This window comes from Lichenostomus cassidix, chromosome 6 (genome assembly GCF_008360975.1).
Source record: "Lichenostomus cassidix isolate B80296 chromosome 6, HeHo_3.0, whole genome shotgun sequence".
NCBI classification, from domain to species: Eukaryota; Metazoa; Chordata; class Aves; order Passeriformes; family Meliphagidae; genus Lichenostomus; species Lichenostomus cassidix.
The window spans coordinates 7,233,507-7,247,394 of NC_139487.1; the positions used below are offsets into that span (position 1 = coordinate 7,233,507).

Sequence of the window (13,888 nt, forward strand, 5' to 3'; positions counted from 1 at the left end):
GTTATTTTAGCTCAGGGCAAAGACTCTATTTGTCTGTTGCTCTTTATAAGTTCTGAGTTGGTAGGTTTGCTGAGGCTAATCTTTTCTCAAACCATCCTAGAATTGTCTGATTTAAACTATAATCTGTTCCACTAGACTCTTTAAACACTAAGAAGATTTCATTTTAAATAGAATTTTTTTGTGTAAGTCCATATATTCAAAAGACAACGTCAGTCATTACCGTTACTGTATTTATAAATAATATAGTTTTTTTTCAGTCTGTATCAAAGTCAATCCGTGTTAGATACAGTTGGTAGAAGTCATTATTTTAAGTCAAGCATGACAGTTTTACAATTACAATATGTATTTAGTTTAAAGTAATATTGTCCCAAAAGGAAACATGAATTGTTCAAATCAGTAGCCAAGCTGGTAGCTGCTGCTACCACAACGCTCAACTCAGCTAAAGCAAACACATTTTCAAGAGCTAAAATTTATTGTTTATGCCCTTTAAGTTTCAACATAATTTTTAAATATCTGGAAAATCCCTGCTAACAGTTTTACTTATAGTGCTACTTGCTATTTATCTTCTAAAACGCTCTCCTTGGAATGTTCTTGAGTTTAATTTTTTCTCTAAGTATAACAAGTCTGCCACCTAGTGCTTTATGGTACCCCTAGTACATGTTTTACTTGACAATTATATTTTTACAATTTTAATGATACAAGAGGTCATGTCCTAAGTCCCTGAATGCATAAACTTGCATTTTTCCCTACACACACATTCAGAGGGCTTCAAAATCACACTGCATCATCTTGCTGACAGGTTGCATTACATTTTTCAACAGCTGTTTGTATTTTTTGACAGCACACAACCATCTTGTAGTTGTGTTCTTCTGCCGTGAGATCTGAAAATCTCACAGAGATTTTTAAAAGGAAAAACCTGAAAATTATTTCAAGGGAAAAAAAGAAAGGCAAAACCAAGATCATGTCAGTTCAGTATGAGAAACAGGACAGCCCTTGTGGCTCTGGCCCAGCACAGCTCTGTGCAGTGATTTTGGGGCGTTTTGGCACCCCAGCACTGCTGACAGCCCCACCTTGGAACAGCCTCTGAGCTAAACCCTGCTGAGATGCCCTGCCTGGAGCCCAGGGGCAGCAGCTCTTCAGGAGTGGTACCCAACGTGGGACACCAAGGATGGAGAATGGCAGGGGAAAGAATGCATAAAGATTCCATTCGCAAAATAAATTTCCAAGCAGCCCAGGAAGTGATTTGTGGTAGTTCCCAGTGTTCACTCACAACTCACAAACTGAGTGCTACCAGGGCCAAGGTGCATTCCAGATCCATCCCCCATCCGCCCCAAGAACAATTCCTTCCACAGAGGTTGCTTTTGTCTGCTTATGCCCACTCTTCTGTGAAGAGGAAGACAAGGTTTCTGTCCCTAGATTTTGCCAGATTATCACAGGGAAGCCAGAGAACGAAATAAAATTTGGCATAGAATTTAAAGAGATTTGTTTTAACAGTTTTAATTCTCCTTTTTATAAAATTAGAATGTTAGTAACATAATAGATGTTACTGAAAATTGGTTTATATTAGAACTTTGACTACAAATAACGCCGGAAAAGAAAGAAAAAAAGAAGATACATTCCAATAATAAGGAAAACTGGTGGGATGAACTGTCAGACTATGTCAATAGGTCTAATAAGCCTAAACTGCATTTTAGTAACATAAATTAGGGTGTATTAGCCAATCCTTTTGCTCTGAGACAATACTGAGCTGATGTTTCTAAAAAGTCAGTGGAAGTTGTCAAAAATTATCCACATTTAATAATCTTCCCTCTATGAAACCATCTTTCTAGTTCCTACTACTACTGCCAAAAAAAAAAAAAAAGTCAGAAAGAAAATATATAAAATTTATGGTACTCTGCAGGACTAAAAAAGTCTTTCGTCCAAAGACCAGATATGAAAAAGTAATTAGACTTCTTAATTTTTAGCAAGTAAGACAAATTTTAAAGAAAGCAGATAAAAGAAATAAGTGCTTGGGGTTTTTTGCAGGCACCACATACACTGCATAACAATATGATTTAGAAGTTTTAAATTCAAATACAGATTTCCTATAAGAAATTCTATGGAGTACAGGTAAAGACTAGCTCTTTTCTTTACTTTTCCCTTTTTGAAGTCCTGGTGTGTCAGCAGTAGTGGGGCTAATACAGCTTCAGGACTGGACTAGAATCCTTACGAGGCTCTTCAGCCAGAAGCAAAATTTGCTTCTTTGTCCCCAGCTCCCTGCACAGATACCAGATAATATCTTGAGAGTTTTTACTGAATGTACATTTCATAGTTTCTCACCAATTTTGCACATGAAAGTATCATTCTTCATCTTTGTGAGTTGCTGACATACTGAGGGAATTGCTTATTGCTATCCTGTCTGTATTTATACCAAGGAAAGAAGCAATAGTCTTATAAGCTATAATGATTTTATGGCTCAGAGTTTAGAAAGGCATAGCAAACCCATAAACCAATTATTCAGGTCAATCCCAAAAAAGTCGTTGTGAAATGTTTAGTAGATCACATATTTCTTCCTTTGGTTTACTATAAGTAGAAAAAGAGCAGGGAGTAAAATTCAGCCAATAAGAACAAAAAAAAAAAACCAAAAAACCCACTAACAAAAAACTATGAATATTGTTTTCCTGCTGGAAATAATGTTGGAGATTTTTATACAAAAACTAAACTTTGCAATGTTTTCTCTGGCTTTCTATTTCCTCCCTGTATGTCCAGGAGGTTGAGTAGAAAACTCAGAGGTGTCAGTGTAATGTGCACACCTGACCCTTCAGGATTCTGCAGATGGGCTCACCACCTTCCTTCCCTGCATGCTTCATCCCAGAAGGAAATTTGAGAGTGGCTGATCAGCCATCCACAAAAAATACCTTATAAAACACTCAGGTAACAGAAAAATTAGGAAGAGTTCTGGAAGAAAACACCTAGAAAACAGTTAAAATAAAATTTGTAAATTCTTTCAGCTGTTTTATGTACAGATTTTTAGGCCTCCTGTTTTTTAAAGGCTGTAAATCCAACAAATATCTGGATCAGAGGCATATGATCAATAAATAGGTTTTAATTCCAGAAAAAGCTACAAGTCATTCAGTCCCTCCCTGTTTTAATTCTCTTCACAAATGACCCATCCCATGTGACCTCTTAAGTTTTGGGTTCTCTAATCCTTCTCAAAGGTCAGGCTGTAATCTCCAAAAGTAGGGCCTGCTCAGCAGCATGGGAAACTCTGTAGTGTTACACTGCACCTATAATGCATGCATATATATATATATATATACATATATATATATATGTCTATATATAATGCAAAAGGCAAGCTTCACCTGATTTTTCTTTGAGTTCACAGTCACAAGCCCACAAAACTGTCTGTTCAGCCCAAAGAAGAGTACCAGATAAATTAAAATTGTTAGTTTATTGCAATATTTTCTTGCATTGTGACTACATTCTGGCTGGGCATTGCTGAGGAATCTTCTGGAATGCCTGAAAGTTTCCCACTTGGAAATGAGCTGCCCTGTAACTCACTACTGCTGCCTGTTTTAAAAAAGCAACCAGTCTGCAAGAGCAAATGGAGAAGCTGTTTGTTCCCTCTCTTCACTGTTAATGGCAGTACCCAGAAATAATCAAAAATGCTTCTAAACAATGGGGTTTTTAAGGATAAAAGGGAATAAAAAATTATTATATTTAAATCCATGTGCATTTTTTAACTTTCATTGTCTTAGCTAGGAATTTCTCAGTGGACAAACGGGCAAACCTTGAGTCCTCAGCTCATCTGGAAATTCTAACAACTATGCAGGCAAACAATGTGATTTATACTCGCAGGACTGATTTGTTGTAAGCTTTTATGCTTCTGCATGTAGCAATATTTGAATCAGTTGTACTTCTTGTTTGATATGTGGCATTGGAACTCAAAATAATGTACATAAGCCAGACATTTTGGAAAGTTTTTGACCTTAGAAATATGGCTATCTATGAGAGGTTTATTGTGGAAAATATCACATCCTCTCAAAACAAGTGATTGTTAGCAAGCCTATAATTCAAACCTTGTATTATAACACATCATGAATTGTAAATTTAAACTTTCATTTTCTCCAGAACACCGGATTAACCACTTCCCCATCTATGATTTAAAGCTTTGTGCCTGTATATAAACCCAAGTGAAGATCACAGAAGTGGCACTTGTCCCAGTGATTCCTCCCAATCTGTCTAAAACCATCTGGTTCTCCTGCATGTTCCCTTGCACCCAGGAGCTCTGATTCCGACAGCAATGTATTCCTGATGCTGATGTGTGAAGAACTAATCCAGCCATTTGGATGCACGCTTTGCTGTCGAGGTGTCACTGCCATACATCACTTGGCCCAGACACCAAGGAGCAAAACCAACAGCCAATACAAATGCATCACAACAAAATGTTATATTTATGGTTTGTGTACATGCATAAGTCAGCTGCACAAGCATCTCTGGCGCCCACTCAGGATTCATTTATAAGGATTGAATCAGCTTCCGATCATTCACAGCAAGATTGGCTCCCAACAGAAAGGCCTAGGGATACAGAGCCTCCCTACCAGAAATACAGAGACAATCCAGAAGCAGACTTGTGCTCAGCTAAAAAGGATATTTACATGGGCAAACAAAGCTGTACCTTCTAAAATCACAAAGCTTTCTTTTGTATTTATATTGTTTTTATGATGCGTAAGAAATCTTTCATAAGATCTCCTCTGATACTCCTAAGCAATGGCCCATTGAACACTTTTAGCTCAAGAAATCCTTTCTCTCACAAAGTTCCTGAGCTGCAAAATGTTGGATGCCAAGAGAGAATCCCCACTCTATGTTTGTCCATTTGCTCTACTCTTCCCCTGGCACTCATGTTCAGCCACTACTGACAACAGGGAGCTAGAGTAGATAGATCATCCTGCAGCTGCTCACACATTCTTATACATTCAGTGCTTTTCTAATTTCTGTATCTATGAGGCTTGTTCTTATTCTCTTGTTCTCAAAGAAGTTTTGCTTTTTCAGTAACATAATTCAGTCATGAAGAAGGAAATTAAAATAATTTTTAAAAGCCACATACAATGATATTCACACAATCTGGATAATACACTACTGCATGCCCCATTACACACTTCTTACCCTATTTCTTTTAAGTTTCAGTAATTTAAAGCAGAAAAACTACTCCTGTCCAGTGCTGCCATGTTTGGAAATGCCACATGAGAATGGAATTGATGTTTAATGCACTGTTCCTCTGATCTCTGGGATTTGATGGCTTTGCTGCTCTCTCTGTTTATCCTTTTGGCATAGCATCTGTATTTAGATTAAGTCCTTGCAATGTTTCAGCATGTTACCTCCTGTATAAATCTCATTCTTTTCCATCATGCCAGGCCATCTGTAATCTTCCTGTGTTTTTATCTGTGTTCAGATCACTTCTTCAATCACAACACAATCCATGTACAGCACTAATATTCTGTTACTCTCCTACATCACTATGAAAGGAAACAAATAAGGAAGAGACTAAAAGACCCTGTGCTCTCCCAATGGCAATCTCTATTTACTCTCTTAAATAATTTGTTAATGTCAATAGCAGTACCTACACCAACACCAGAATGTTTCCCCTTCCTAGGTTTGAGGATGGCAATGACAGGCAAGAACAAGCTGGGCAGAGAGCTGGAGGAGATGAAACCAGCTGAACCTCTATAGGGCAGTGAATATTCACAATATCTCAAGCTGCAGAAAGTTCCTCTAAGGCAACAGGCATTCCTCTATCCACATTCTGCTGCTGAAGAGAAATCGAGGTCATGCAGTATCACACAAAAGTGATCCAGACACTCAGGACTGAATCCTAAGGTTTTGCTTAGATTCAGAAGCATTGCAATTTAGGGCAGTATTTACACAAGTGAAAAAAAGCAAAATTTAAGTGCTTAAAACTGGTTATTTTGAAGATGGCTAAACTCAAGCATGTGACTAAAAGCTTTCCTGAAGAAGATTCTAACCATACAGCAAATCACTGTCTGCATTCACTGATTTTGATTCTAAGTAGGAGGAACAGATGTGCCTAGAATTGTTATTTCTCCCAGTCTTATGCTGCTGATAAGTATATACAATTTATTTTCCCCCGTCCTGAGCAATAATATTCACGTGTTGTAAAAATATCAGAGGCTTCACTTCAAGGAAAAGTCGAGTGACCTTACAAGTGTCTAAAGAGAAAGTTTCTTAATGAGGGCTGAAATAAGCACAGAAAAAAATACCACCCAAATGCGTGTCTTGTACAAAACTGAAACATGGTATGGCCACATTCTAGAATCCTTATATAGATGAGAAATTGGAGTATCTTTTCATGATGTAGATATATTTTAATACATGATTTAGCAGGAAATGGACTGTGCTGGTAAGAAATTGTCCCTGAAATCTTAGGTCAGTCAGTTTCCTACAAATTAACAGATTATTTTACATTATGATGCATCATCCACCAAATACAAGAAATATAGAATTCCATTATTTTTTATTAATGCAGGCTCCCTATTACTACAAATAAAATAACTCTTAAAATTGTTTGTATATGATACTTTAAATGACTGGAAGTATTAAAAGAAAATTTATCATTTCAAAAACAACAAGATCTTTAAAATATTTTTGAAATCTGACAGAAGACAAATAACAGTAGTGAGTTAAAGGTGAAAGGGCATCTTGAATATAGTACAATTTGTCTCCAACATGATTTATAGACCCAGCCTGAAACATGATAGCAAAAAAATAAGGTTTTTCATGGAGGTGCCTGAGGTCTACAAATCTCATTACTGTCATTTCTTTTCAATCTCTTAAATTTAATAACGTTTATTTTTAAAGGACAAAACAAATGTTGACACACATATCCAAAGTAGTCTATATAGCATTGTCTTCCAAGTATGAACTTCTCATGTACTCATTATCTTGCTTTAAACCTAAAAAAAGTATTTCTTTATTTCTGTTTTAAAATAAGAAGCATCTCTTACATTAAAAAAACCCAAAAAAACAAGAACAAAGAAAAAAAAATGGAATTGAATTTACTGATCAAGGGTATCTTTCAGACAGAGTTTTAGGGAGCATTTTCAAGTTGGTCTACAGCATTTAAAATTTGTGTTCCAGCTTAAAGTATTACATCTGAACTTTCATTGTCTGAGAGAAAAAAAATCAAAACAACCCACACCAACTTTCTTTAATAGCTGGCAAGAGGAATAAATGTTTTAGGCCTAGAGATATGTCAACATCTGTAATATAGTAAGTAATGTAATATTTTGTTCTGTAAAACATACCTTGCAGATGCAAACCATTTATGGTAGGAAAGACAGATTAGCAGAGAAAATACACATTTCTTTATTAGGTAAATGATGCCTTAAAGAGACTCTAAAACAAAGCTTTTGTGTATGTTGTAAAATGAAATGCTAAGAAACAAGGCCAGAAATCAGAATAGATGTTATAAGTATGTTCAGACATATGTCTTTATGCATAAATTCAAGTTTGAAGTAGGGATGATGTTAGAAACAACAGACAAATGGATCCAATTGTCTGACACAGAGCAGGTACATGCAAAAGTCACAAAAGTTAAAATGGTGTTCTCCAACATCCCATCTGTTTTTATGATGATTAAAATTACTATTTAACTTGATATTGGCATAGTAAAATTGGCACAGCTCACTAAGGGATTTCTGCACATGGGTAATAAGCATTCTCTTCCCTTCAGGTCCTTCACTAAGACTATCAAAACTGCAATGCTTGAAAGTCAATTTGCCAGAGGCACCTTTTCTACAACATTAAGAACATGGAGACAACACGCAGCCTCCTTTTATGATACTGTGGAGAGCAGCTGTGTCTCATGTCCCTGGGAGGCAGACTGCCTAAACCACTCAGAATGTCCCAGGGAATAGTGCTGCTTATACTATTTGCATTTCTCCACCACAAATTTTGTCTTTAAAGCATTGACACAATTACTATTCCCTTCATTCACATGTGATGAGATACCAAGAAAAACCCCACGGCTTGGTCAGTCCCTCTAAGCTAGGTGTAAGGAACCAACTTTTAGTAGAATTTAATTTGTGTTCTTGTGGACAAAGTAAGACAAGCCCAGTGGGGCATTTTATTTTTTAGTCAAAATATCAATGAGCTCAATTTTGGAAAATCTCCAGAAACTTATTTTGTTTTTCTTTCTAAGGAAATGAAATTATCATATAATATGTAATCAACATTTCAGTACGTAGCATTAAGAATATAAGTACTCACAGTAGCATGTTCCCCTAAGTGGATTTCCAAGATACCTATTTTCAGAGTCACAGCTGCAGGGGGAAAAAGAAAGACAAAAACCAAACAATCCCATTAAACACAGTATAGCTTTAATAAAATCACAGCTAAAATATTTATTCAAATAACATGAGTTTCAGTGCTAGCAACACAAACACATACAAATAAAAAGTATTTAATACAGTTTCTAATGAAGGTGTGCTACTTCCTGGAGACACCTGTCTGTCCTTATATAAGAAACCCAGAGTGACCAGGCTCTTGAATGAAGAACTTCAGCCACCTGCCTGAAGTCAGTGCCTGCTGTAGGATTTAGGGAAGGCTTTCTGCTCTCTCTGCACTAACAAGCAAAGGAGAGCCAGGCAGCCACCCCAAGCACGGGATTTCCTTGTCCCTGTCCCCTCAGAGCTATTCCCTCTCCTGGTTTTGATCTGGTCCTCCCCAAGTCAACAGCTGAGCATCCATGAGAGGGATAACTGACTGCAGAAAGTGCTCCCAAGGATGTTCCCCTCTGACATGCACAGCCCTGAAACAATACTAACTCTCCAAATGAACACAAAAAGAACACAATAATCACAACAGGGGAAAAAAAGAACCAAACACCCAAAGCAAACATAAACTCCCAAAGCATGCCTAAGCATAAAATAATTATCACATTTCCACAGCACCACAGAGGGGATCCAGAGCTAAGCTGTCTGTCCTAGAGAGGCTTCTCCTCATCTGTGCAGCTGCAAGCAGGCCATGGCAGCTGGCTCTGGAGCCAGGAATTGGATACTGTGCTCTGCAGCACAGCAGCATCTCATGATGTTGCTTAACTTCCATGAACCTCAGAGGCAATTGCTCCTCTTCATGGACCACCCAGGGCAGCAGGTGAAATTTAAACTGAATACAATGTAGTGATGCTGCTGACAAGACGTGTACATGGTAAGGGCTGGAGAAATTGCTTTCTTATTGATAAGATATATAGCTATTTTCAGAGAATTTAAATATCCTACAGAAATTCACAGTCATCGAATTCAGTTATATAACATTATCCTAAAAATGCCAAATACCTTAATAGAAAATGACTAATCTGCTTTAGGTTTCCTTGGCTATTTCACAAAAGTCTCCAGCAAGATTATAGATTTTTCTCAAATATACAGAAAGATTCACAAAATAAAGAGAAAGCTAATCACTGCCTATTAAATTTCATATAAATATTTTCCCAGAGGTAATCTGAATCATTTAATATCTTGGACTACCTTTTCATTACTTTACTGTAACAAACTTAATTTGGAGATATTTTTTCTGTTATTTTATTTGTGAGTAATATTCAAAATACCTTCTAACTTGGATGTCATATCATTTAAGAAGTTTCAGACTTTAAAATATTTTAATGTTTGTATTTCTGCAGGTTTAATCAATAGTTTCTAACTGGTGATTCCTAACATACTCGTTTTTATTAAAAATAAGCAGAGAATCTCCTTGACCCTTTGTCACAATACCATAAAGAAAATAATCAGCAGCAGCAATAAAATGAAAAAGTAGTAAAAAGATGTTCTGGACTCTGCCCTTTAGCACTCCTGATCCCACAGGAGCATGAGAACTCTTTATAGGGTCAACTATACAGAAATTCAACACCTTTTTAATATAATAATTTTAATAATTAATCTCCAAGAAAACAAAACCTTCAAGTCTAACTGCAGAACCCAATTTGTGGTTTTGTTCACAAAGACACTCTGGCCTTACAGTCCTTCTCACAGAATTTATGAGTCTGATCCTGAAGTAACTCTCTGGCATGTTCTTGGAAGGAAGAAAATCTCTCAAATAATAACATTGCTTTGCCTGACACCGTTTTTTTCTAAGCATCACAAAACACTAACAAAATTCTTCAAAGAACAGCTTGCTACTGAAACAATAAAAATATATTCTTGTCTGAAAATGTCTTTAGGTTTGGAATTCTGAAAGAGAGCTAAGGGAAAAGGATCATTTTCAGATCAAGAGTTTAAATGAATTCCCTTTTCTTGTATTTAAGATTGCCACATGAGACAGTATATCATGTAGCAAATGATAATAACATGATAGAGATTATTGTAAGAAGAATATTTTTTCTCTTGAATTGCTTCAAATGCAAAATAGAATATTAAATACAGGCAATATTCACAATATGCTGGGGTTTTATATCAGAATAAAAAAAAATACTTAAAAAAAAATCTTTATTTAGATTCTGAGGATGAAAGCAAGAAACTTCCCCTGCTGCTCACTGCTAATGGCACTGACCTATGTGTGACATAGGAGAACAAGATACAAGTTCTATTAACAGTAAACTGTACAATTTTCCATAGGGAGAAAATAAACAAATGCCACTGTGAACTCTTGCCCAGTCACAGCACTCACCTGTGGTGCTTTGACCCTGAGACTAAAAGTCTTGGGTTTTTTTTTTAATCTTCAAAATCTTAATGAGAAAAGACAGCTATTTCCATACAGCTTCCCTTCCCCATTCAGCTCCCTTCTAATCAGACACAAACATCTTCTGTGGATCAATAAGTACCAGAACCCAGGGATTTCCAGCATCACATATTCCTTTCTGGCGTTTCTATTTCTAATTATATCACAGGAAAAAACCCAAACGTGAATACAATAAAAATATCAATAAACTCCTAATAAATATCTAATATCTCACATTTTTCACAACTTATGAGAATATACAAAAGAATGGTTAATACAAAAATTACTAGGTACTAAATATTTTGCAAACTACAAGTATTCATAAGTATTCATTCAAATGCAAATAATTACTAATTCCCTGACAATTACAGAAGTGACCTTCAAATATCTTGAAAAGAAAATGGCAATGCAATTTTACAGCCCCTTCAGCATCATGTACGATGGAATGGTAAAATATGCATAATAAAAAAAGAACAGCAAATTACACCACAGCAAAGTATTTTGATACATTATCTCATATATATGATGCTGTGTTGGGAGCCTCATGGAAGTACTCAGGGAGGGAGTGATGTTGGGCAAGGCATGTGTGACTGGCCCTGGAGAGCCCTGTGCTTGCACTGGTGGGTGTTATTCCAGAGAACCTCCCAGTTTTTCAGGAGGAGACACACAGCTCTGCCTGTGCCCAGGACAAAAGATGTGAGGGAGGAGGAATCTCTCCATGGACAGGACCTGGACAGCACAGAGGGAGAATCCCTGCTGGGTCCATCCAGTGCTGCAGGCACACAGGAACTCTAGTCACTGAAGAGGCATGAGATTAACCTGTTACCTGTGCTCTTTTTATGCCATCTCATTAAAACAGCTGGTTTATTATGCCATTTGTTGCCAGGCCTTTCATGCAGAACACTTCCATAATGTATCTCAGGAATAACATGAGGTGGAGTTCTTGCTAGTTACGGAAGCCTGTTTTAATTTAAATGGAAGATAGTACTTAAACACTTGGTTTTCAGTGGAGGGAAAAAATGAAACTAATAGGATTAAGAATATATCTGAAATTATTCACACAAGCATGTATGCTGGGTTCCGATTAAATTCAGTTTTGTCTTTTAATCCTCTCCTATTTTATTAGCATACATATTGCTCTGCATTAGTCACTGATTATGGTTCCAATTACAAAATTTCCTATTTGCTGAATTGTTTCCTTATGAGCTTTACTCATTGTAGTAATTTCTGTACCTTTTCCAAAAGCCAGCACACATTTGACCATATGTGAAGCATAATATATGCCTCGTATCTGAGAAATGGGAGCTACACTCATTATTTTATGTGCCATAGGGCTATGATCATTTGCTTTAAGTGGTCATAATGAATGAGCAGCTCCACTCTGGCAGGACTCCAAAGACACAGCTCCCATTTACAAGGACAAATGGAGGAAGGCTCCTATTAGGTTACGTACAAGTTCTATGGTTTGTTCCAATACAAAAGTATTCAATTCATCAAGCTCACTGACCTTTGGATGGCCTGCTATTAGCACTTATTTCCCAACCTCTCCCTCAATTATCCTTTCAAAACTGGACCATTTTCTTTCACTTTCTTTTTATCTCTCCAGATTTTCTGGAAGTTCAAAATAGAAGTTATTGACAAATGCATTAAAAAATAATTTTTCTCATGTTTCTGACCAAGCGAATGACAATTTGTTGCTTTCTCTTTAAATACAATGAATGTATTTAAATGAGTAGATGTTTACAGTAGGATTGCCAGATTGGGGTTTTTTTAATGAATGAAAGGCTTCTTTGTAAGACAGAGTTTACAAACAACCTTTTGTTGAAGCTTAGCAATGTGTAAGATCTTGTGCTCTGTATCTTGCAGACTTAAGAAAGCTAAGGAACTGACAGCAGGGAAATCATAGATATAGACAGATATAGATATAGATGTATATATATGTGTGTATATATATATATGCCAAATGTTGTTCTTACTGGTACATCCCTTAAGGAAAGTTATACCTTCAGACTTCTCATCTGAGGAAAACTGTCAATATAACACCAGCCCAGATCGACAGCTTCCTAGACAAGTGATTTGATCATGTGGAAACCTTCCCATAACAGTTCATTTAACCTTTGATGGTGAAGGCAGAATTTTCTGCAGTTGTGCTGTTGCCACTATATGGTAAATCTTTCAATTGAAAGTGAAGCAAAAAAGGAGGAACAGGGGAAAACTAACTTAAGTACAACTGGACTTCCCTTTAGCTGAGTCTGTTTTTAATACCAAATTCTCAGGGAAGGCTACTCTAACTGACAATATTATTTTATTCAACTGGTTCCCTGCTGACACAATTTTACCTTGTTCTGGCCCAGGCCAAAGCTTGTCAACTATACAGCTATAGCATACTATATAATATTGATATTTATGATCCTTACCTCATATTTTGTCCTTGCAAATTAACAGACCACTTCCACAGTGTCTGGGGAAGAGCTGTCACCTGTCTGATCTACAGCTGGTCGTAAACAGGCCTGGGATTTCACCCAGGTTCCCAGCCTTGTGTCTACAAGAGGTTCCCGATAAATTAAGACTAACAGTCTGCTTTAGCTGAGTATCCCTAAGTGATGATTTGCCCCAGCTTTTGGGTGAGTCAAAAAAAGCTTCCAGGACTGCTGCTTAATTCTGTCCTAGCCTTTTCTCCCCCTGCTGTTCCCTTTCTAGCCAGTGGTCTTAATGCTGCTGTCCTCCATCACTGATTCCTGCTTGTGATTCCTTTGTTCCCAGCTCCTGCTCTTGCACAAAAGGCTCCTGGTTTGATTCTACATCCCTAGTGGTAAGATGCTGTGGGGGTTTTGAACAGTGGATTACTATTTAACACAACAAAATCTGGTTATTTGGGACACCTTGCAACTTAAAGTTCAAACAGTGCTTGTAAGGCTAAACCTAAGATTTCTCTAGTCCCATGGTAAGTCCTGTGGCCTCATAAATGGGACTGTGAAGAATTATTCCATACTACTATATATTACTACATCCTCAGTATTAAAAGAAGTCCATGCTATTGACTGCAGCTTTTGCAGATAATTATGAGACAGCTAATGAACAGTTAGTTCAGATTCACACCCAGGGTTTTATGCTGCCTGTTGGTAATCCCTTCTTGAAAGTCATGCAAGACATCCTACTCTTACAGTACATTTCCAGC

At 36.9% G+C, this 13,888-nt stretch overlaps 1 protein-coding gene across 4 annotated transcripts in view; it reads right to left on the reverse strand.

Annotated features, from left to right (window-relative positions):
* ATRNL1 (attractin like 1) overlaps positions 1-13,888 on the reverse strand; it is a 431,564-nt gene that overhangs the window by 268,188 nt on the left and 149,488 nt on the right. For all 4 annotated transcript variants that reach the window (XM_085064762.1, XM_085064761.1, XM_085064764.1 and 1 more), the window contains exon 21: positions 8,269-8,321. In XM_085064762.1, the coding sequence (XP_084920888.1) occupies positions 8,269-8,321 (53 nt within the window). The remainder of the gene's footprint in view (positions 1-8,268; positions 8,322-13,888) is intronic.